At 38.9% G+C, this 21,800-nt stretch overlaps 3 protein-coding genes across 3 annotated transcripts; 1 reads left to right on the forward strand and 2 right to left on the reverse strand.

Annotated features, from left to right (window-relative positions):
• Nucleotides 1-1,200: 1,200 nt before the first annotated feature.
• eme1 (essential meiotic structure-specific endonuclease 1) lies at nt 1,201-9,601 on the reverse strand. The gene is made up of 9 exons (XM_084741639.1): nt 9,516-9,601; nt 7,002-7,712; nt 6,686-6,813; nt 6,163-6,252; nt 5,129-5,250; nt 4,531-4,669; nt 3,581-3,696; nt 3,295-3,484; nt 1,201-1,627 (listed from the first exon to the last, which is right to left on the reverse strand). The coding sequence occupies exons 2-9, from the start codon at nt 7,684-7,686 to the stop codon at nt 1,451-1,453; spliced, it is 1,647 nt and encodes a 548-aa protein (XP_084597765.1). The 5' UTR covers nt 7,687-7,712; nt 9,516-9,601; the 3' UTR covers nt 1,201-1,450.
• Nucleotides 9,602-9,818: 217 nt separating this feature from the next.
• mrpl27 (mitochondrial ribosomal protein L27) lies at nt 9,819-12,274 on the forward strand. The gene is made up of 4 exons (XM_084741515.1): nt 9,819-9,945; nt 10,367-10,495; nt 11,263-11,330; nt 11,415-12,274. The coding sequence occupies exons 1-4, from the start codon at nt 9,843-9,845 to the stop codon at nt 11,619-11,621; spliced, it is 507 nt and encodes a 168-aa protein (XP_084597641.1). The 5' UTR covers nt 9,819-9,842; the 3' UTR covers nt 11,622-12,274.
• A 4,183-nt stretch (nt 12,275-16,457) lies between these two features.
• On the reverse strand, nt 16,458-20,124 carry LOC146311549 (uncharacterized). The gene is made up of 5 exons (XM_084741150.1): nt 19,715-20,124; nt 19,087-19,193; nt 18,806-18,901; nt 18,535-18,693; nt 16,458-17,280 (listed from the first exon to the last, which is right to left on the reverse strand). The coding sequence occupies exons 1-5, from the start codon at nt 19,776-19,778 to the stop codon at nt 17,065-17,067; spliced, it is 642 nt and encodes a 213-aa protein (XP_084597276.1). The 5' UTR covers nt 19,779-20,124; the 3' UTR covers nt 16,458-17,064.
• Between the last annotated feature and the right edge of the window lie 1,676 nt (nt 20,125-21,800).

Consider the following 21,800-nt stretch of genomic DNA (forward strand, 5'->3'; position numbering starts at 1 on the left):
CCGTGGCCTGTTGTACCTCTCAGTGTCTGTACGCAGGACCTGGGGTGAGACATGTTGCTCATCTCTTAAGCCCATTTAACAGCTCGTTACCCATCCGTCTCTTTCGCCCTCTTTTCCTCTGTTCCAGGCACTCATCGCTTCTTGGTCAGGTTCCATTTTTGCTAATGTGGTGGAAATGAGCCGTGGGCATTGCAAAGCGAAGTGGAGCTGATTCGTGGCGGCGTTTCACCACCTCGCTCCGCGAAAACACAAACAGGGCCGGGCGAGGCTAGGGGAGGTGAGGCTCAACACTCACAGGAGAACCCGGCGACACGGAAAGCTCAGAGGTCGGCCACATGTAATTCAATTGGACAGCAGTTCAAACACACGAGGGGTGATGAGTTACACTGCACATAACGCTTAATTAAACCAGATTAGAGGAGAGCCACAGAGATATTGTTGCACATAGAAATAAACATCTTTACTGTGTCAGAGACACTGGTTTGATTATCCTTGTCTGAAGTACTGAATCTCTTAAAGCCTGACACATTAATTTTCTTTTTAATTGAAGTGTTTATTGGAACTTCTGACAAAATAAAAAAATCTATATTATTTACATATATATAATATTTTCTTGGTATCATATTTGATATTTCAGGCATTTATGGAAATTCATTGATCATAATAATTTTTTATTTTAGAGACAACTGTAAAATTAAAGAAGTCAGTGTCCCCTTTTTGGCCCCTTCGTGGGGCAACTGTACCAGTGAAAAAGTAAGTCATATTAACCCAAGTCTCAAATAAAAGCACGCCCCAAAGTAATCACGTTACTGCTTATTATCTAATAACATTACTCAAGATTTTTTGTGTTTAAATTCTTTTAGATGTTAGGCATCATCTGCATTCACAGCGAAAGTTTCTAGACTGAAAGACTAGGCTCCTATTCTAGTGGATTTTAATTATTCGAATTGAGTTAAAGGTAATTTAACATTCAAACTGTAATTTTCTAACAAAAGTATGTCCATACCGACAAATATGGTGCTTACATTGCCTTATTATATAGGTTTATATGCTTTTTGTTTGTTTGTTTGTTTTTTGGTGGGGAACGCCACAAAGCAATTGCGCTTAGGGTGCCCTAATGACCAGCAGTGGAGCTGGCTGCAGTAGTTAATCCACTGGTGTCCTTTCTTTGTTTATTTTAGTGACACTCAGAGACAGGAGTTTGACATGATTTATATAAAACTGAAGTTTATTTATACAAATCTAGCATGAACCATAGCCAGAATAACTGTAACTGGAGAACAAAACCCACACTGGAAAATGAGAATTTCCTTGCAATGTTCTTCAAAAAGTATATTTTCATAAAAGTTGAACATGTACATAAGATAAAAACACATTTAGTATCAGATTCAATACTGTGAACAGTCCAGAGCTGTTGGGAATGAACAGAGGAAAAAGCAGCTTTCAAAGGTCACACGGTGGAGTCCAGCGTGAGCTCGGGGTCGCGCGAGTTCATCATGAGGAAGAGGCGTTTGGAAAGCTCCGGGCCGACCCGTCGTGTCGTTGAGGTGACGCCCTCTCCTCTGCGGATCAGGAGGTCAGATAGCAGGGAGATCTTCTCGCGCTCCGTCTTGCACAGCTTGTAAGCCTGTGGAGTGTTGAGGAAACATTCAGTTTGCAGAGAAACTTAAAGCAGTTGCACTGTTCTAATGTGTTTGCACAAGTGAATCTATGAAGAGCATTGAAAATGCTTTGACCTCGCTGTGTTGCCTTCATATTTAAACCTCCATAGTAAAACTCATTCCCTCATTGGCTGCATTTAATTGAAAACCTGATTCAAAAGTCTACAAGGCAATAAATGTGTAATTTATAAGATGCATTTATAATAAGAGGGACGCTGCACAAGACCAAGGAGCTGCTTTTTAAAATGCAGTTATGATGCCATTAATGAGGAGGAAAAGCAGTAAATAAGGAACATGTAATCAACTGAAAGAGCGGGAAAAAGGAAAGAAGTAAAACGTGAAAGGGAGGTCAAAGACAAATAATACTCCAGTGGACAGCAGTTCGCTCTGGACAGTTCAACATGGTTCAACTTAAGCGAAAAATTCGCACTTCTCCCGAAGCTGTCTGACTGAAGTTCATGAACCTAGAAACGTAAGAAGAAAAGAAGAGAGATCTGGACACACACACACACACACACACACCCACTGCATTCTGCAGGCTGCTATTAGCTCCAGCTAACATCTGGATAGCCTGTATATTGGGTGTTTGGGGCAAATGAACACAAACAGAAAATGCAAATAACATGAAAACTGGCGTGAACGCACATAAACCTTTTACCAGCACCAAGAAATTTTGAATGTTCCTGGGTCCACCTTTAGCAACTTCTCTCTTTTTTCCCTCTGATTACCCAATCAGGAGGCGGATATGCACTCGCCCAGTCAAGAGTAATTTTAGATATGACCTTACATGGAATCTTTTCATTGTGCAAAGTTAAAGTTTTTTCCTATAAAACATGACAGAGAGTAGAATATATTCAATATTCAATATTAGATCAATTTATTTAAAAAACATTTATGCATAATAACAATTAACTGTTGTAAAGTCCCCTGTGCTGTGATTGGCTGTTGTAAAAACACCTGTGCTGTGATTGGCTGTTGTAAAAACATCTGTGCTGTTATTTGCTGTTGTTAAATACCTTGTGCTGTGACTGGCTGCTGTTAAGTCCCCTGCATTGTGATTAACCGTTGTAAAATTCCCATTTTGTGGTTGGCTATTGTAAAATGCCCCTGTTTTGTGATTGGCTGTGGTAAATTCTCTTGTGTTGTGATTTGCTGTTGTAGGTTGAAAGGATCTGGACCCAGAGAGGGTTCTGGGACGTACCATTACACCATAGAAAGGTTCTCTGTAGAACCTCTCGTAGGGGGCTCTGGATGAAATCTTTCACATATAGTTCTAGGTATAACCATTTATGCTGGGTTCTGGGTAGAACTCTCTGAAAGGATTCCACGTAGAACATTTATAAAAGGTTCTACAAGCAACCAGAAAGGGTTGTCCTATGGGGACAAGCCAAAGAACCCTTTATGGCTCTATTTAACACCTTTATTTTTTAAGAATGTAGGAAGAAAAAAACATTTGCTGTCAGTCACTGTTAAATTTTCTATGAGCCTGTCAGCTGCAGCCTCCTGTCTTTGGACTTGACTGGATGTTTTTCTCCTTATTACAATAAGTCAGTCAGAGTTAGTAAATGTGACACTGTGTTGTTACAGGTAAAGTTTCATGTGCAGTTGAATTGGGCTGCGGTGATTGATGTACCTTGTTGAGCAGCTGGGGGGAGGGGTACGCTGCCAGGATGGCCGAGGCCATGTCCGGACTGACCCTGTTCAGCTGCTGGATCTGTCTCTTCCACACCTGCAGCAGCCCCTTCCCCGCTCTGTCCACCCGCTGACCCCCCGCCCACTCGCTCTCCAGGTAGAAAGAGAAGCCCGTCTTCTCCCGCTCTCGCCTGCAGACACACAGAGGATCATGGGAAAATGACTGTTTGATTAAACAGAGGAAGAAAAAAAAAAGAGCTGGACGTGCTTGTGAAGAGCTCGCTTACTTGAAGGGGGCTTCTGCAACGGCTTTGGTTGTCATGGTGATGTGATCCGAGAAGTCCTTCCAGGCGGACAAGAAGCGGACCGAGACGCCAGTGTGAAGCTGGAGATGAACCACTGCCTGATGGGATATCAGAGGACAGAAAGGTATGAATCATTATGAAACAATACTCCCTTAAACTACCCTAAAGCTCAGGCTGCATTTACCCCTGAAAACATAAAAAACCCTTAAATCCTTTCCCTTAGATCCTTTCAGTTCTATATTCATTTGAAAAGGCAAACAATTAAATATACCTGTACTACTTATTAAGTAGACTGTAAAGAGCACATGACTCCCTTCTTCATTAACACATTCATCTGAAGTCTTTGACAATATTTTCACTCATTTTCAGTATTGGGAGTTTACACTGGGTTCACACTGACAGTTTGAAATATTTTCAGGTACAATGTGACGTTACTTTTAAGGTTTTCTTCTTCAGTATTCAGATATTTAATAAGTTTAATGGGTTTTCTGGGTAAAGAGTCCTTAAAACATGCAAAAAACATCATAGGTCCACCTTAAACTTAATATACCACCTTCAATTAATGTGCATATTGAGGAGTTCACCTCAAGTTTTGGGATAAATGATTAAAAATGTATGCTTCAGTGAACAGATTCAATATACCGGGGTTCTAAATGTAGTTTCTGCACTGGTTAAGATACCACTTAATAAAATTAACTAAACAGTCAAATTAAATTATTTGATTATATAAAGGGGTTTTAGTGGATACATGGCATTGTTTGTCAGGGGTTATTAAAGTTAATCAATCAGTTCATTTTCTGCCTTAATTGAAAAATACTCAAACCAATTAATTGACTATCAAAATAGAAGGCAGCTAACTTAATAATTATTTGTTGCAGCTCTAGTTTTCTCATTTCCATTTCTCTTCTCTAAATGATGAAAATGTGGCTTACCTCCTCTACTTCGACTCTGGACACCTCAGGTAGCGTCTCAGCTCCACCGTTCTTCCTCCTCTTCTTCGCTTTTCCTCCCCCCTGCTCCTCGCCCGCCACCGCCTCCCGGAACCTCTTCTGGCTTTGTGACTTCTGAGATCTGAGGACAGAAATCTTTTTTAGCGCGGACAGACGTCCTCTGGTCTGACAGGGTGCTCCGTGTCCCCTCCTCACACACAGTCCCCACAGCGGAGCTCTGCCACGCTGCCAACAGTGACGCTGACATGTTTCCACATGCCAACGCGGCAGCAGATCTGAGTGTCGTTCCCTGTTGTTTTTTAACATGTCATCGAGTGTTAGACTTCACACTGTTGTACGCATTCACACTGGGACGTGCTCGACTCCTCCACCTCATCCGGCCAATCAAGCAGTCCTCGACTGTCACACAGAAACTGGTCTGCAGCAGCTCAGTGACTCAGCAGTCGGTTTTGACTCAGAGTTTTGAGACGTGTTAATATGCAGACTTGGTTAATGGAAATAATTGCTACCTAGAGTCATAAATTAAAGTCATGTCGAATTCAAATGTCCAACAGCTCCAAACGCCGCTGTCCCTCCCTACCTGAAGTATTTCTCCAGGTCGATGACCACGAGGCTGAGGGTCTTGCCGGGGTTACGCCTCTGCTGCTCCTGCACCCAGGACGTCAGAGTGGGACCAGAGTCACACCTGCCTTTCCTCTCCTCCTGCACCAAATAGTAGAATGGAGATGCACTAAAATAACAAATATCAACAGCCAGGACTGAGTAACGTGGCTTAAATCTTTATATATCATAATGTGGCACATATTAAATATTCAAAATTATGTTTGATGCAGTGAGCCATTTTCCACTTTCCACACTTGGCTGCACGTCAGTGGGGCACACCTCAAATTTGGGGAATAAATTTAAAAAAATGTATGCTTAAATTAACAGATTCAATATCTTGGGGTTCAAATACATTTTATGCACTGGTTAAGGGTTTTTTGGAGCAGATACCCCATAAAATTAACTAAATAGTCAAATTAAATTATTCGATAAAGGGGTTGTCAGTGGGTAAAAGATATTGTGTCATACTTATTAAAGTTACTAGCATAAAAAACATCACAACAACAGCTGTCCTACTGCCCCAAATAGTATTAATCTGCAGCTGAAAACAGTCCCTCACAAATTCACCATTTTCTCCAGTGTTTGGTAAAAATTACAGTGACCAGCTATTAAACACGCTGTGTAAAATATAAATAAAACTGAACATGATCATTTGCTAATCATTTCTGACATAAACTCACTTGAAACTGATTTTATTTTCATCCATGTATTATGATATAAGAAAGTCATATCTATAAAAGTCATGTTCTTCAGCAGTTTGACAATCCGACATCTTTCAGAACACAGAAAGTTCAGGCCCATATGAATGGGATGCGGATATACGAATGATTATATAAATGTTGCAAAATGTTTCAATTGTAGAGGATTTTATGACAGATTTCACATTTATGGAGTAAGATAAAACATTTTTTGTAAATGCACATTGGATTTAGTTTTGTTTATATTTTACACAACATCCCAGTCTTCAGAGTTGTAGTTTCACTGTGACAAGCAGCAGCAGTCGCCACCAACCTGAATGTAGTTGTGGATCAGAGTGATGATGTCATCAACTGTCATCTGCATCACAACATGGGCCTCTGGTACACACACCGCATCATCTGGCTGAAACACAGGAGATTTTTTTTTTCATGTATCTATAAACAAACTTGCATATGATAATTTTTCATCCAGTGCAATATGTGAAAGGTAAAAAAAAAAAAAATGGTACAAATTGTACATTAAAAATATAACTACACACCTCACAAGCATCACATACCTCTACAGTCGTTAGGGCTTTCTCATTGTTACAGGTTTTAATGGATTATAAGTAGTTTGAAATCTTTATAAAACACAGACAGACGTGAGATTGGTACAAAATATTCCCTTTGGTGGAATTATTACACTTGTAAAAGCACTTCTTATTATCACCCATAGACTCATTTGTTAAAGGCAGTTACAGCAGGGTGCCACAGGGAATTTGCCAGGTATGTGTTCATGCTTCACTTTGAATACAACAACAGTAAAATATAATGTGAGAGTGTGTGTGTGTTATCACCTGTGCACAGGGAGTCCTCCTCATCCAACTGACACTGCGTGGGAGGGGTTGTTTCTCTATGGCACAGCTACAACCCAGAGCCTGCACCGCCGCCAGCAGAGTCCCGCCTCCTTCCAGCTGTAACAGAGCTGCAGGCACAAACACACACACACCAAAATCATGTCCACAGTGAAGTCTGACACGTTTCAATAAAAGCAGAAAACAATGAGCACACGGGCTTTCTTTGCAATATAAAATAATCTATGGACACGCACAAATCACGACTGACTTCAAAGTGATTTTGTGGTGCGCAGTGCCAGGTGTGTGTTGTCTTCACCTGGGTCCACAGCCACCACCATGTGCTTGATACACTCCTCGGGCCTCAGGGCCTTGGCAGCCTCAGCCAGAGCTTTCCTCTCTGCCTTCTGTCTGTCTTGTTCCTGCCTGAGCGCCTCCCTGTCCCTCTGCTGTCTCTCCCTGGCCTGCCTCCTCCTCAGAGCCTCCTCCCTGGAGGCCTGAATCTCCTCCGCCGTCCGCTTGGCAGCTTTCCTCTTGGCAAGAGACGGGTCGGTGCTTCCTGCGCCAGGTGGAGGCCATCGTAGAGGGAGCGATGCCGCCGCCGCTGCCTCCTCTGAACTACGTGAGCCTGAAAAGCCGTTCTGGCAGGAGAGCTGCGAGCCAGCCAGGACTGGTGGCGAATGCCGCTCAGCATCTTTCCGATTAGTGACAGCGGAGGGGGGTCTAATCACATTGTCTTGTTTCTGTTTGAGTCTCTGTGCCAGAGGGACATATGGTGCATCGTCATCAGAACTGCTGCTGATCATCATTACATTGGCCAGTTCTGCGCGGGTGCCCTTTGCTGAGGAGGAGGAGAAGATGGCTGCCTCTCCTGCATCACAGCCATCCAGGTCGGCCAAGTCGTGACTACGGTGGGCCTGGTTGAGGTGTCGATCCCGCTGGAGGAAGCCAAACACAGGCAACTCCTCGTCTAGGTCGCTGGTGGAGTCACTGTAGCTGCCCATGTTCTCTCATATCCAAGCAAAGGTTACTGTATATGACATATGACAGCAGGATTATTACAGGTTATAGCACTGTACTTGTCATTAGTTTTTCATTTTATTTCAGTTTCTGTTAGTTGCAAGAGTGGGTTTGATCATTTCAGTTTGATTTTTATTTTTAAAAATGTTTAGTTTTAGTTTAGTTTTATTTTTTCATAATAATATGAGGAGAAATTTGTCAAATTTCAATCAGGTTACTGTTAATTAGATATAAAAGCAGAATTATTACAGGTGCACGAAGGAACCACTTATTATAGCTTGGTGTTTTTCATTTTCAGTTCACTTTAGTTTCAGTTAGTTCCCAGAGTGGTTTTGCTTGTTTCAGTTGAGTTTTTATTTTTAAAAATGTTAAGTTATAGTTTTGTTTTTATTAGTTTAACTTTTTTATAATAATATGGGCAGTATTTGTCAGAGGCTATGTTTAAGAAGTTCAGAATAAGTATAACCCATCAAGCACCCAACATCATTTCATTGTTGTCTAAATCTGGTCGGCCTGTTGTAGCCTTTATTGAGCCCAAAAATAGACATTGAAAATTGGGCCATGTTTTGTCCGTCCAACTTTGTCCAAATGTAGCCAAAAAATAGATGCTGAAATTTGTGTCTTGTTTAGTTCATCTGGTTCGGCCCAAATATAGCTCAAAAACAGACGTTGAAATTTGGACCGTGTTTAATGCATCTGATTTGGTTCAAATGTAAGCCAATATTAGATGTTGAAATATGGGTCTTGTTTGGTCCATCTGTCTTTTAGACAACTCTGTCTCCAACCAAATTTTGCTGAATGTGAAGTACCCAAACACGACACTCCCTGAAGTTAAACTGTTTTTTACAACTAGTTTTAGTTTTTACTTTAGCTTTAGTTAATGAGTAAAAAGCACCCAAAGTCATATGCAAAAGTATAGATACTGTGCTTAAATATTACTTTAGAAAAAGTAAGTCAACCATGCAAATGGTACATGAGTAAAAGTCTTTAAGTACCTGATATTAAATGATGTACTTAAATCAAAAGTACAAGTAGAAGTAAATTATACATGTATGTATACACATACATGTAGACATACAGTATACGTGTGCATAGGAGCACTTCCTTCAGTTTATCACAAAAATTCAAAACAACACATTTGGAGATACATGTTTTCACTGTACAGTAAGGGTATGTAAAATTGGAATGTGAAACATACCTAGTAACTAAAGCTGTCAGACAAATGTAATGGAGTAAAAAGTACAATATTTGCTTCTTAGATGTAGTGGGGTAGAGGTATAAAGATGCATTAAACAGAAATCTCAATTCTGACACTCAATTAAAGTACAGGTACAGTGAATTTGTACTTGAGTAAATGTACTCAGTTACATTCCGCCCTTGGTTTTACTCAAATGTAGTAACCCTGCAAGGAACAGGCAATTATTTGCCCCCAATGCCTCTCATTCTGGTAACAGACAGCCCACCAAACCTCGTTCAAAATATGTCAGATTTATATTTGTTTGTTTGTTTGCACGTAATATTACATCTGTCAGCCATAACTTAGATCACGCACATAGTCTGAGATATTTTACAGAATTCGGCGTACAGATGACCCACTATGCAGAACTAATTCAAGTTGTGATGTTGTGTTTTGGTGTAAGACGATAACGACGGCCAATTACAAAGTAACTTTACTCACCATACTCTGCATACTGTATACTTACAAACAGACATAAGAGGGTTGAGTAATATATTTAGGTAAAACATTGCTACTTACAGTAGCTACTAGGCTAGCTATAGTTTGTAATTATTTATTTAGGTTATACGAACTTACACCGTGTTAGTTTCGTCTTTCTGTCGAAGCAGACCTCATTTGATTTCCCCGGGCCGGAACGTAAAGTTGGATTCACTGAACCACCGTATACTTGTTTTTCCAAAGACAAGTCTGTTCACATGTACTCATACGCATCGCAAAGCAATCCAAAGTTTCATACTTTTATTATTATTATTATTTTATTTTCAAAAAAGTAAAATTTATGTTAATCTTTAACCGCAGTTGAATTTATTTGAGCAACGTAACATTTAGCTACAAATTGGGAGCTAATATAAGTAGTGTTTTCATTGTGATGTTACGGTCTAGCGTTTTTCTTGAAGAACATGAATGCAGCACAAATATTCCGGACGTGACGCAACCACGCAAGGAACGTACATGACATCCTTCAAGATGGCAGCGCTGGCGTCCTTCATGCTCAAGTCCAGACCAGGTATTAAGTCCATAAATTATTATTTTATTAATTTCTTGTGAATGAACAAATTGCTCGCAAGAACACGAGAAACTGAAATAGTTTATTTCCAGCACCCCCACCCCACCCACCTACCGTCACGTTTAAACAAGGGAGGACTAACATGCTAACTTAACTAGCTAGCTTGTCAATGTGTGTATTAGCTCGCATTGAATGTGATTGATACCAGAATTATGTTTTGCTTCACAAATTATCTGTTTTGTAACAATGTCATGTTTACCAGCAACATTTAATAAGTAGACCTTGATGAACTGTCAGATTTTGAATGTAGTTTGGTGCGGTGTCATTAGTTACAGTGTGTATGAGTGAAAAGAGAATATCAGGGCATTAACTGGACTATCTATGTGACTTCACATTAACTTCTTTGTGCTGCTGCTCTCAGGTCTGTTGGTGCCTGGTCAGTCCTCTCTAATAGACTCAGTGAGGTTTGCATCTAAGAAGGCTGGTGGCAGCAGTAAGAACCTCGGAGGAAAGAGTCCTGGCCAGAGATATGGCTTCAAGAAACAGGATGGTAATGACAAATTGTTATTTTATTGTAATTATTGTTATCATCCCTAATCTCTAGTGCATTTCAAAATGACAGCCTTGTATTTAATTAGTAATACAAATTTTGTTTATTTTTGTAAAAGGTCAGAAGCAGGGTTGGGAGGGTTACTTTAAAAATGTACTCCAATACAGTTACTAAGTATTAAAAATGTAGTCGGTAATGTAATCCAAGTAGCCAGCTTGTTTAGCCTAATATAGTCTTTGTTAGCCTGCAACTAACAACCATTCCATCATCAATTAATGGGTTGATTATTGTCTCATTAATTATTTGGTCCATTAAATGTCAGAAAATGGTGAAAAATGTTGATCACTGTTTCCCAAAGTCCAAGATGACGTCCTCGAATGTCTTGTTTTGTCCACAAGTCTTAATATTCAGTTTACTGTCAGAGAGGACTAATGTAACCAGAAAATATTCACATTTAAGAAGCTGAAATCAGAGAATCTTGACTTTTTTTCCCTTTAGACACACTGTGAAAAAATACAGAAATAAGGTTTAAGATAAATAAAACTGGGGAGTCAGGTTTACAAACACAGGGTGCTAACTATAGGAAAAGGTACAGAAAGACTGCTGGGCCAGTGAAAATATTTAAGGGGGCAGTAAAACTGATCTAGTTTTTCAAGTGGGGAAAAATGTTCCATAGGTCTGACATGCATCACGTTGTCTGAATATACAGTATTAAGATTATAATGAGAGTTTTTTAGGTGATCTAACTGCTTTCATTTGCTCACAAGGTAACTTTGTCCGTGCGGGTAACATCCTCGCAACCCAGAGGCTGTTGAGGTATCATCCAGGAGCTCATGTGAGGCACTCTTTCTTTATCCAAAAATGCTGATCTGATGTGATATAAATATTCTCAACATGTTCTCCTTCCACTCTCCTGCAGGTGGGGATGGGAACCAACAAAACGCTGTTCGCTCTGGAGGACGGCCACGTCAGGTTCACCAAGGAGGTCTACGTCCCACCTCCGCGGAGCCTAGAGGCCACCAGGGTCATCACCAAGCTGCCAAAAGGAGCCGTGCTCTACAAGACCTTCATCAACGTCCTGCCGGTCAAACAGGAGGGCAAGTTTAAACTGGTGGACATGGTCTGAGACGGACTGGACCAGACTGGACTGGGAGGTCATTATTTCCCAGGTATTGTTGCAGTGGCAAGGAACAAGAAGGACTGGTTTTGACGACACGTTTGCTGATTTCTAGAGATCTACAACAGAGAGAAGTCAGTGAAACGTCCTCAGCTTTCCGTCTCTTAGTCCATCATTACGTGACACTCAACATTACTGTTCACTCAGATAGAGCTGCAACAAACGATTATTTTCATAGTTGATTCATCAGTCAATTATTTCCTCAATTAATAGTTGTTCACCTAAACAGTGTCAGAAAATGGTGAAAAATCTTGATCAGTGTTTCCCAAGTCAAGGTGATGTCCCCAAATGTCTTCTTTTGTCCACAATATTCACTTTACTGTCAAGAGAGGAGTAAAGAATCCTGAAAATATTCACTTTTAAGAAGCTGAAATTAGAAATTTAAAAAATTACTCAAACTGATTAATCAATTATCAGAATAGTTGGTAATAAATTTAATAATGGATTAATGGTTGCAGCTCTACACTGAGACGCTTCATGTTCACAGGACAGGACTGACTACCTGAAGGAACTGAGGGGCCATGGCCATAATACTCTACATGTGCTGTATTTACTGTGTTAAAGTTTTATATATAAAAGTCTTTACCATTAATAACTTGGAATTTGTGTCGAAGGTGTTATCTTGTGTTATATTAATAATACTTTTACACAAAGCAGTAGGATCTGCAGCACCTGGGCAGTGAAGAAGGAAAGTCCAGGTCGACAAAATACAAGGGGTACATAGATTTTTGTTTGTAAGTCTAAGATGATTAATTATTTATCACTGAGGTTGTGTTTTTTAACTCATTCTTAAATTGTTGCTAATTAGCAACATGATTTTATACAAATCAATATAGGTAATCAAGACTTGAAACCAAGTTATTTGCTGTTTTGCAGGAAAAAAAATCATATGTGGTTGAAGATGCAATACCTGAAAGAGACCACAAGATGTCACACAATCACTGTTATTGTTCACTGTATAAGTTAGTGGGTTTTTGGAAGTCATACCCCCACAGCCCTGTCAGGCTGGCAAGGCAAGTACCTCTCCATCAACACCAGTCAAGTTCCAAATGATAACTATTCATTTCAGACTGGATGTTATTAAACTATTAATCATAGACAAGTTACAATATATTTTTTTATGAAAATGTTGGCTCTTTAAAGTTGTGTTCCAGATTTCCATCAAGATTCCATCAGATTTTCACAACAACGTGATTTACATTCAGGCTTAAAAAGGGTTAGCTGTACCCTAAGGACCCCTGTGCTACTTCCTGAATTATGGTTTTAAAATTAGTATTTTGATTTGCATTAAGAGAACTCTGAGCAACTTCAAAAAATTTTGCATCTTTCAGCCCTTTTGGTGGGAAAGTGCAGTACCCAAACTGACCACAAGATGGCGTACCACACTACTACAATACAGTATGAGCTTCTCAGGTTGATTTTTAGTATGTTCTGGTATTAGTTTCCAAAGTGAACATTAACAGTGCAAATCCATTTTTTCATTCACTGAATTACAGAAAAAAGTAATTTAAGAAAAATAAGGTTTCTGTTTCACTCAGGAGGGAAATTGCGAGACTCTCTTAATCAGGCTTGAGGTTTTCTCATACCTTTACATGAATCATCCCTTTCTAAATTATATTGTGAAAGGCACAAGCTTATCGACAAGATGTTTTGTCAGTGTTTCTTTGAAAGGAACTTTAACAGGAACGAGGAGTTAATGGAAACAGTTGTATTTCAGAGGCGTGTGGTATGCTGAGGGAGTGTGGGTAACGCCTGGTACACTCTGTGGGAGTTGAAACGCTGTCATGAAGCAGAACGAATGATGGATTTGAGGAGTTTGCAGACATGGCAGTCTCATTCTTAGATGGCGTAGAGTAAATCACACTACACTTCCCAACTGGATCAAGTATAAACCAAGGGATATTTATACAAAAAGATGTAAGCAAATAGAGTCTTTGATATCTGCCACTCTGGACATGTTTGTCCTCTTAAAAAAGAGCAAATGAGTCATCAAGTTACTGAATAGCCACTGACTACAGTTTAAGGTCTGCATTCTTGGTTCTCAGTTCAGGCAAGTATCAGTGCAACCAAGAGGAAAATGTTGTTTCTTGCAGTTGTCTTTTCTTTGTCTTATGAAAGTTTTCTTTTAGATCTCACTGTTATCTCGAGCTGATTATCTGAGGCAAATTTAAGGTCATTGCAGGGAGACCAAAAAAAAAAAAAAAGAACATTGTAAGATCTTCAGTTGGTCTCAAATTAGTCTCGGGCTGAGACACACTAAGGCTTTTTCTCAGGAGCCGAATTTAAGAAGTATGGTAAAATGGTCAAAGTCTCTTTGGGCTTAAATTGAGCTCATTTATATTCAGGAGACACAGGCTGGACAAAGATGAGATCTTATTTTGAACTTTTCCTTTCCTCTGGGGTGTCATCAATAGATGTACAACAAAAAGTACAATTTTAGACTGTACAATCGCCTCCTGGTTGTGTTGGGTTTGTGCTTCCTGTGGTTGGTGTTTGATCTGTGTTAAAGAGTAACCCAGTGCTGTCGCACTTCACCTCTCAAATTCAGAGTCATTAGTGATGAGCACAGGCTGAACGGAGTTACTGATTAAGCAGTGACTGGTCTTACCAAAGTGTCCACTTTTGACTGATTTGTTTGATGATATTTTTACTTTTCCTATGTGGAAATTTGCGTGGAAACTAAAAAAGAAAACAACATTTGCTTTCAAATTTAATGTTTCAACATGAGTGCAACAATCACGTGGTAACACTGAGTTTTGGATGGATGGATGGAATGAAAGGTTGTACAGACATTAGATATTTTGAAACCGGAGGGACTTTTTCATAACAGTTGGAGGACCCCCTCATCTTCCTTGATTTTGTGTTTGTACTTCAACAACTGGGAGCAATTGTACTCCTTAAGCTGGGTATACACTGTGCGATTTTGGGCCATCACATAAAAAAAATGATAAGCTTTGTTTTTGGATAAACAGTGGTCCTACATCACACTATGAGAGAGGTTCAAAGTTGGCCACAGTCTTGCAACCCAAGATAACCTGGGACAGAAGTCTGACAGTGTGAGAAATTTATAACCATTTCACAATGCGACTCCCATTACGACCTACATCTACTAACTAACCTATAGAAATGCAGCATAAAATGGTGCAATGATCAGTGCAACCTTGGCGAGAGAGGTAATCTTTGCTCACGCTAAAAACAATTTCTTCCTCTTCTCTTTTTCCACACACGTAAATGCCACTATTGCAAAGACCCGATTCCTGGTCAGCGTTTTTCTGTTGTATCTCTACTGTGGCGAAGACTGATGATGCACACTGATGTGACGTGAGGCATACTGACGAAGTTTTATTGCCTCGCGTCATAGCCTGCAATTCAGTAGGTATCATAGTATGGTCTACATACCTCAAACTTCATGTCACACCCAAGTTTATTAGATCCATGTTGTACAGTGTGGCTTGCAATAAACTTGAAATGTTAGTCTGTAAGAGCCTTTAGGACGCCATTTTTAGGGAAAGTAGGGGGAACCTTGAGTGACGTAACTGTAGATGATTGGTCATGGCCATTTTTTAAAAACCAGTGTGGAACGATAGCCTTTAAATATGGAACAAATGGACCGACAGTGAAATGACATTGTATGTTCACAGAAGTGACATGGTTGCTTCTAGCTTCAAAGTTTGCGCAAATATTCATAGCTTCCAAATCCATCTTGCTGATTTCACCATGAGGTGACATTTATGCTTTTGAAATATCTCAACAATTGAATAAATTGGCATGAAAGTTTGTACAATCATGGTACCCAGAGGATGAATCCTAATGATTTTTTTTGATTCCTCAACATATCTGCAAGTACCACCGATAGGTTAAAGTTTTCAATACAGACGTGCAAAAGTTTGAACAGATATTCATGGCTCCCAGATGACAAATCATACTGATTTTCATGATCTCCTGACTTTTCCTCTGGCTGTAACATGATGTTCATGGTCTTGAGTGAAATATCTCAACAACTACTGAATGAATTGGCAAAACATTTGTTAAGACTGTCATGGTCCCCAGAGGATGAATTTTACTGAGTGTAGTGACCCCTTGATTTTTTCTCTAGTGTCACCCACAGGCTGCTATTTGAGGTTTTTAGTTTAATGTCTTGACAACACCATGAAATGTGGTATAGATCTCCTCGGTGCCCAGAGGATGAATCCTAATGATTTTGCTGACTGCCTGACTTATCTTCTTGCACGACAAGCAACTATTGAATGAAATGGGAAGTCGTTTGTTCAGACAGTCATTGTCCCTAGAGGATGAATCCTACTGACTTCAGTGATCCCCTGACTTTTCCTTGAACGCCACTTTTCCTTGACCATTCATATTTTTGAAACATCTCAACAATTATTGAATTAATTGGCATGAAACTTTGTACAGGCAATCATGGTACACAGAGGATGGATCCCAATGACTTTGTTGATTCCTTGACCTATCTTCCAGCACAACCAGAAGGTCAAAGTTTTCACCTATCCAGCCAAATATCGCAAGATGTACTTGACAGATCGGCACCAAAGTTTGGATGGATATTCATGGCTCCCAGGTGATGAATCCTACTGACTTTAGTGATCCCCTGCTGTTTCCCCTAGCCACACCATGAGAGTAATATTCATGGTTTTGAGTGGAATATTTTAGGTGGAGTTTTTATCTAGCACTATCATCGGGTCAGCATTTAAGTTTGTCTAGTACAGCTAGGATGGCAGACTTGCTAAACTTGCTAAATCAGCATGTTACTCCATCCTAATCCATCCAATTGACCACCCTTATCTCGATTCACAGAGTAAACCTACTTGTTGACTGAGTTCCAGTTTCCAGAGAACAGTCTGTCAATTTTTTCTTATATTCTATCATTATAGTAAATTATTAATCCTAAAATAGGACACTCTAGGTTTCAGTGGACAGCATTCACATCTTGTGATGGTCTAAATGTTATGTCAGATGTTTCTAGACTCTTAAACTCTGAACATTTGGAATTTGATTGGTATAAAATCTGTTAACTTTAAATACAGTAAATAAAAGGTTTTAGTGCAAAAATATTCTAATCAGTATAGAAGGAATTATATTCATCAAACGTTTCAACCAATCCTCCCTGTACAGTGTTCTTAAAAAAACACAATGTAAAACCTGCCAGTAATTGCCTGAACAATGCAGAGTTATGTCATTCTCATATCTGTGTACAGCTTGAGTCAGAGTCATTACCATGACAATACCTCCAGGCACAATCTATCAGCAGCTCTGCCTCAAAGAACAAGCATTCCCTTCCTGAAAATGTTCCCTTGTCCCTGATGACGTCAGTCTCTTGGCTCTTTCAACAGAGGCCCTCTTCCTCATGCTGTGGCCTGGCAGCGTTTTAGGACCATCAGATAGACAGAAACCCGGAGTTCTGTGGGGGGCGGCAGGAGGAAGACGACCGCCCCTGGAGCGCTGTGGATGGCTGATCGGGGCTGTGTGCGTCCTCGCCGGGGTATGAGGGGTCATCGTGGGCGTGGATCGACAGGTGGACATCCAGAGTGTGCAGATGTACAGGTGAGATGTCAACAGACTGGCGAAGGGTTTCTTCATACGTTGGTGGAGGCTGGAGGGGAAGGTGACAAAGGAACAGGGTTACTTTAAAAATCTACTCTGATACAGTTACTTATAACTTGTTATAAAATGTAGTCAGTAACACAATCCAAGTATCACAATGTAACTTGATTACTTTCTGATACCTAAAATAAAATGAAATTGTTTAGTCTAATACAGTGTTTTAGGGCTGATTATTTTCATCATCAATTATCCAAACTGATTGGTCAGTTGTTTGGTCCTTGAAATTTCAGGAAATGGTGAAAAGTGTTGATCAAAGCTCAAGATGACGTCCTCAGGTGTCTTATTTTGTCCACAACTCAAAAATATTCAGTTTACTGTCAGAGAGGAGTAAAGAAACCAGAAAATATTCACATTTAAGAAGCTGAAATCAGAGAATTTGGACTTTTTTCTTTTAAAAAAGTACTCAAAACGATAAACCGATTATCAGAATAGATGCAGATTAATTTAATAGTTGATTAATGATAAATTAATCATTGCAGCTTTTATGTTGGTTGGTAGGTTTATTAGTTTGTCCAGCTGTTTCTTCCTTTGTTGTTGATTGATTTAAAGACAAAAAATTATTAAATTTCCACTCAGTGAAGCATTTTTTCACCAGAGGTCATGATAATGAATTGTCAGCTGTGTGTCACTGTGTATGTTAGGATATCATTCTTTATTTTAAAATTGTAATCCTTCCATTGATCCCCATTTTTACTAAATGTATCTGTAATTTGATTATGTCTTTTTTGTCTGTAACTGTAATGAAATACAGCTATCATTTTTAGGTATTCAGTTTTTGTAATCATGTTACATGTAATCCATTACTCCTCAAGTTTACATACAATCTGTTATTATTTGATATAATCCAAATTTTTCTGGGTTTTTTTCTTGAAAAATGCTTTATTTATTAATTGATCATTAATGTTATCAGTGACCAATTAAAGTGATTAAAGTTCACACAAAAATTAAAATTCAGTCATTATCTACTCGCCCTCATGCCAATTGAAGGCCAGGTTTATTTTGTTAGTCCACAAAACACTGCTGTTTTTTTCACAGGAAAACAGTCAATCTCCCAAACAATGTAAGTGAATGGTACCAGTTTTCAAACATTAAAAATTAACTTGGGAAAAATATAAAATGCCTCCATACTGCTTATCTGGGACAATCCAAGTCTCCAAAAGTCAACATGCTGTTTGTTCAGGTTTGTGGACTAAAAAACTAATTTTCAGTTTGGAGCCTAATCTCTGGCGTTCTGTCTGCTTACCTCATGGCAGCCGCTGAGGCTGAAGCGCTGTGAGATCATGGCGTGGATCTGTCTCTGCTGGTCCTTCCTGCGAACGCTCTCATAGGAAGGCAGCCTCGGCAGAGCCGCGTTCAGGTGGTAGTCATTCGGCTTCCCGATTATAAACAGCCTTCCAGGAAGCTAGATTACACACACACATACAAAATAAATCTGATAAGAAACTTTTGGCTGCTGCACAAAATCCGTTTCAGATATTTGCAAAAATGTGTTTCTCTCTGTGTGAAGTTTTCACCTGTGGTCCTGCGGCGCTCTGGGTCATTGCAGCTCTGTGCTCATTATGAGCGATGCCAATCAGAGAGTGTCTGCTGTGATAATGAGGAGATTCATCCTGGGAAGAGAAATCATCAGGGATTAGTTGCAGAGGTGGGTGGTAACTTTAATGTTCTTCAGTAAATTTTTCATGTCTGTGCTTTACTTAAGTAATTATTTTTCTTCCAACTTTTTACTTTTTTACTTACAATCTGAACACAGATATCTTGTGTCATAAATGGTTGGTTAGATGGTTGATCTTACTGTATAGTGCTCTGCCCTGTAGGGGACGAATCTGCAGCAGAGAGGATCTTTTCTGTATAAGACCATCACCAGCATCATGATCACTAAACAAAACGCTACACAGGACACTGAGGAGGAGAGAACACAGCACACTGTTACTGCTGGTGAGGAGCAGAAGAGAAAGTGCTGGGTGGCCCTCTGATCATTTCCCAGCTCAAAATTCAAATTGACTCCCAGCAAGGAGAGACAGATATGGACTGTGACTATTAAGTTGAAAGGGACATTTTGGACTTTTGGAAACACTGATTGACATGTTTGACAGGATTGTGACAGGATTAATAAATCGATTAATCATTCTGAGATTTTTAAAACCGAAAATTAGCAAAACTCTCTGATCTCAGCTTCTTAAATGTGAATATTTTCTGGTTTCTTTACTCCTCTCTGACAGTAAACTGTGTATTCTTGAGTCGTGGACAAAAAAGACATTTGAGGACATCATCTTGGACTTTGATCAACACTTATCAACGTTTTCTGACATTTCATGGATCAAACAAAATAAGTAAAGTAATCACTTTACTTTAAATACTGTGACACTGGACTACATTTGTTAACAGGTAAATAGTGAAGATCAATAAAATTGTGGACTCACCTGAAGCCACGATGACAGTGAGCAGCTCTGGAGCCATATTAATGAGCTCTTTTAGTGAAGTCATAAACCTTGAGTTTGTCTTCAGTCGGTTTATCCGCGCCGCGCACGTTATCTACAGCATTCTCACAAATCACTCCCCTGCACTCGAGCTGGAGGAGGACATCTGACTCCTGAACACCGAACAGACATCTGACCCCCCAGGATTAACCAGAGGCTAAATATTAACACCCAGTCCGCAGAGAAATAACTCGCCTCAAACAGTCAGGAACCACTGACTCTTGTGCAAACTCTAGTGGATGTTAATGGAGATGCCAGCAAGTCAAGTCACTAAAATCACTGCTAGATACAATGAAATATTACTGTTTCACTTTTATGTGTTTGTGATTTGCTTTACTGGTGAATAGAGTTTAATTTTATATAGTAGATTTCACCATGAAACTTCCACAGTTTTTACATTAAGAAAATTATTTTTGTTTTCTTAAATTTTATGTTTAAATATGCAAATGATGCATTTTCTACAAAACAGAAATCTGAATTGAAAGAAACACCTAAACTAAATGCAGAGATTGCAAAAATACACACGTTCTTTGCTCAAGTTATAGAAGTACAGATACTTGTGTAAAATAAAAAAGACTCTTTCTGTGCGAACCTCACCTTTTCTCCACAGTCGAGTCTCCCTTCGTCTTGTTATGTCTTGTGCATCATTTTTCATTTTGCTGCATTGTTTTTCATCACGTTACGTCCTTTTCACCTTGTTTCATAATTTTTGTATCATTAAGTCTTTTATGTCATTTTCCATCTTGTTATGTCTCTCATGTTGTTTTTTGTCTGATATGTTTTATGTCATTTTGTGTTGTTGTGTCTTTTTTGTATTGTTACATCTTTTACATATTTTTCCATCTTGTTATGTCTTCATGTTATTTTTTCTGTCTTATGTCTTTTTCATCTTTTACATTTTTTTGTATTGTTATGTCTTTTGCATTATTTATTGTCTTGTTACATCTTTTACATAATTTTTTGTCTTGCTGCAACTTTTTCCATCATTTTTTTGTCTTGTTGCGATGTTTATGGGGTTTTTAACATCTTTTTTGTCTTGTTATGTCTTTTACATCATTTTTCATGTTGTTATGTTGCTTTTGTCATGTCTTTATGTTGTTTTTCATCTTGTTATGTCTTTCATGTTGTTTTTTTGTCTTATGCATTTTGTGTCATTTTATGTTACTGCATCTTTTTTGTCTAGCTACGTCTTTCGTTGCGTTACGTCCTCCTAGTCTTGTCATGTCTTTACGTTGTTTTTCTAATCGTGTTATGCCTTATGCCATCTATCATCTTATGTCTTTTTCATTTTATTATGTCTTTCACATCTTTTTGTCCCATTGCCTGTTTTGCATTGTTTTGTTTTTTTTGTTTTTTTGTCTTCTTATGTCTTTTATCTCGCTTTTCTATTTGTTGCATTGTTTTAGTCATATTATATCTTTACATCATCTCTCATGATGTTGTATTTTTTTTATTTTATTGGGTCAATTTATCTCTTGTTGCGTCTTATGTCATGTCATGTCTCTCTCATCTTGTCACATCTGTCTGATATGCACCGATGGAACTGTTCAGCCTAATATAGTGTTTTTAGGGCTGCAACTAATGATTATTTTCATCATCAATTAAATAGCTGATTATTTTCTCAATTAATCAATTTGTTGTTTGGTCCATGAAATGCCAGAAAATTGTGAAAAATGTTGATCAAAGTCCAAGATGATGTCCTCAAATGTCTTGTTTTGTCCACAACTCAGAAATATTCAGTTTACTGTCAGAGAGGAATAAAGAAACCAGAAAATATTCACATTTAAGAAGCTGAGATCAGAGAATTTAGACTTTTTTTAAATTAAAAAAATGACTCAGAATGATTCAGAGACTATCAAAGTAGATGTAGATTCATTTAATAGTCTGTTAATCACAGATCAATCATTGCAGTTTGTTCAGCTGTTTCTTCCTTTGTTGTGTGCAATTTATTGATTGATTTAAAGACAAAAAATGGCAAAATTTCCACCTGATGAAGGTTTTTTTTTTTTTTTTTTACAAATGACCTGTT

This window comes from Lutjanus erythropterus, chromosome 17 (assembly GCF_056507025.1).
Source record: "Lutjanus erythropterus isolate fLutEry1 chromosome 17, fLutEry1.hap2, whole genome shotgun sequence".
Classification (NCBI taxonomy): Eukaryota; Metazoa; Chordata; class Actinopteri; order Lutjaniformes; family Lutjanidae; genus Lutjanus; species Lutjanus erythropterus.

Bases quoted from the DNA above. Each gene is read 5' to 3' on its own strand.
- LOC146311549 (XM_084741150.1), bottom strand. From the start codon at position 19,778: ATGACTTCACTAAAAGAGCTCATTAATATGGCTCCAGAGCTGCTCACT. The intron at 19,194-19,714 runs GTGAGTCCACAA...TCTCCTCCTCAG, and splicing joins CACTGTCATCGTGGCTTCAG to TGTCCTGTGTAGCGTTTTGT. The intron at 18,694-18,805 runs GTGAAAACTTCA...TGTGTAATCTAG, and splicing joins AGAGCGCCGCAGGACCACAG to CTTCCTGGAAGGCTGTTTAT.
- mrpl27 (XM_084741515.1), top strand. From the start codon at position 9,843: ATGCAGCACAAATATTCCGGACGTGACGCAACCACGCAAGGAACGTAC. The intron at 9,946-10,366 runs GTATTAAGTCCA...TGCTGCTCTCAG, and splicing joins CATGCTCAAGTCCAGACCAG to GTCTGTTGGTGCCTGGTCAG. The intron at 11,331-11,414 runs GTGAGGCACTCT...ACTCTCCTGCAG, and splicing joins GGTATCATCCAGGAGCTCAT to GTGGGGATGGGAACCAACAA.
- eme1 (XM_084741639.1), bottom strand. From the start codon at position 7,686: ATGGGCAGCTACAGTGACTCCACCAGCGACCTAGACGAGGAGTTGCCT. The intron at 6,814-7,001 runs GTGAAGACAACA...TTGTGCCTGCAG, and splicing joins GGTGGTGGCTGTGGACCCAG to CTCTGTTACAGCTGGAAGGA. The intron at 1,628-3,294 runs GTACATCAATCA...AACACTCCACAG, and splicing joins CCCCCCAGCTGCTCAACAAG to GCTTACAAGCTGTGCAAGAC.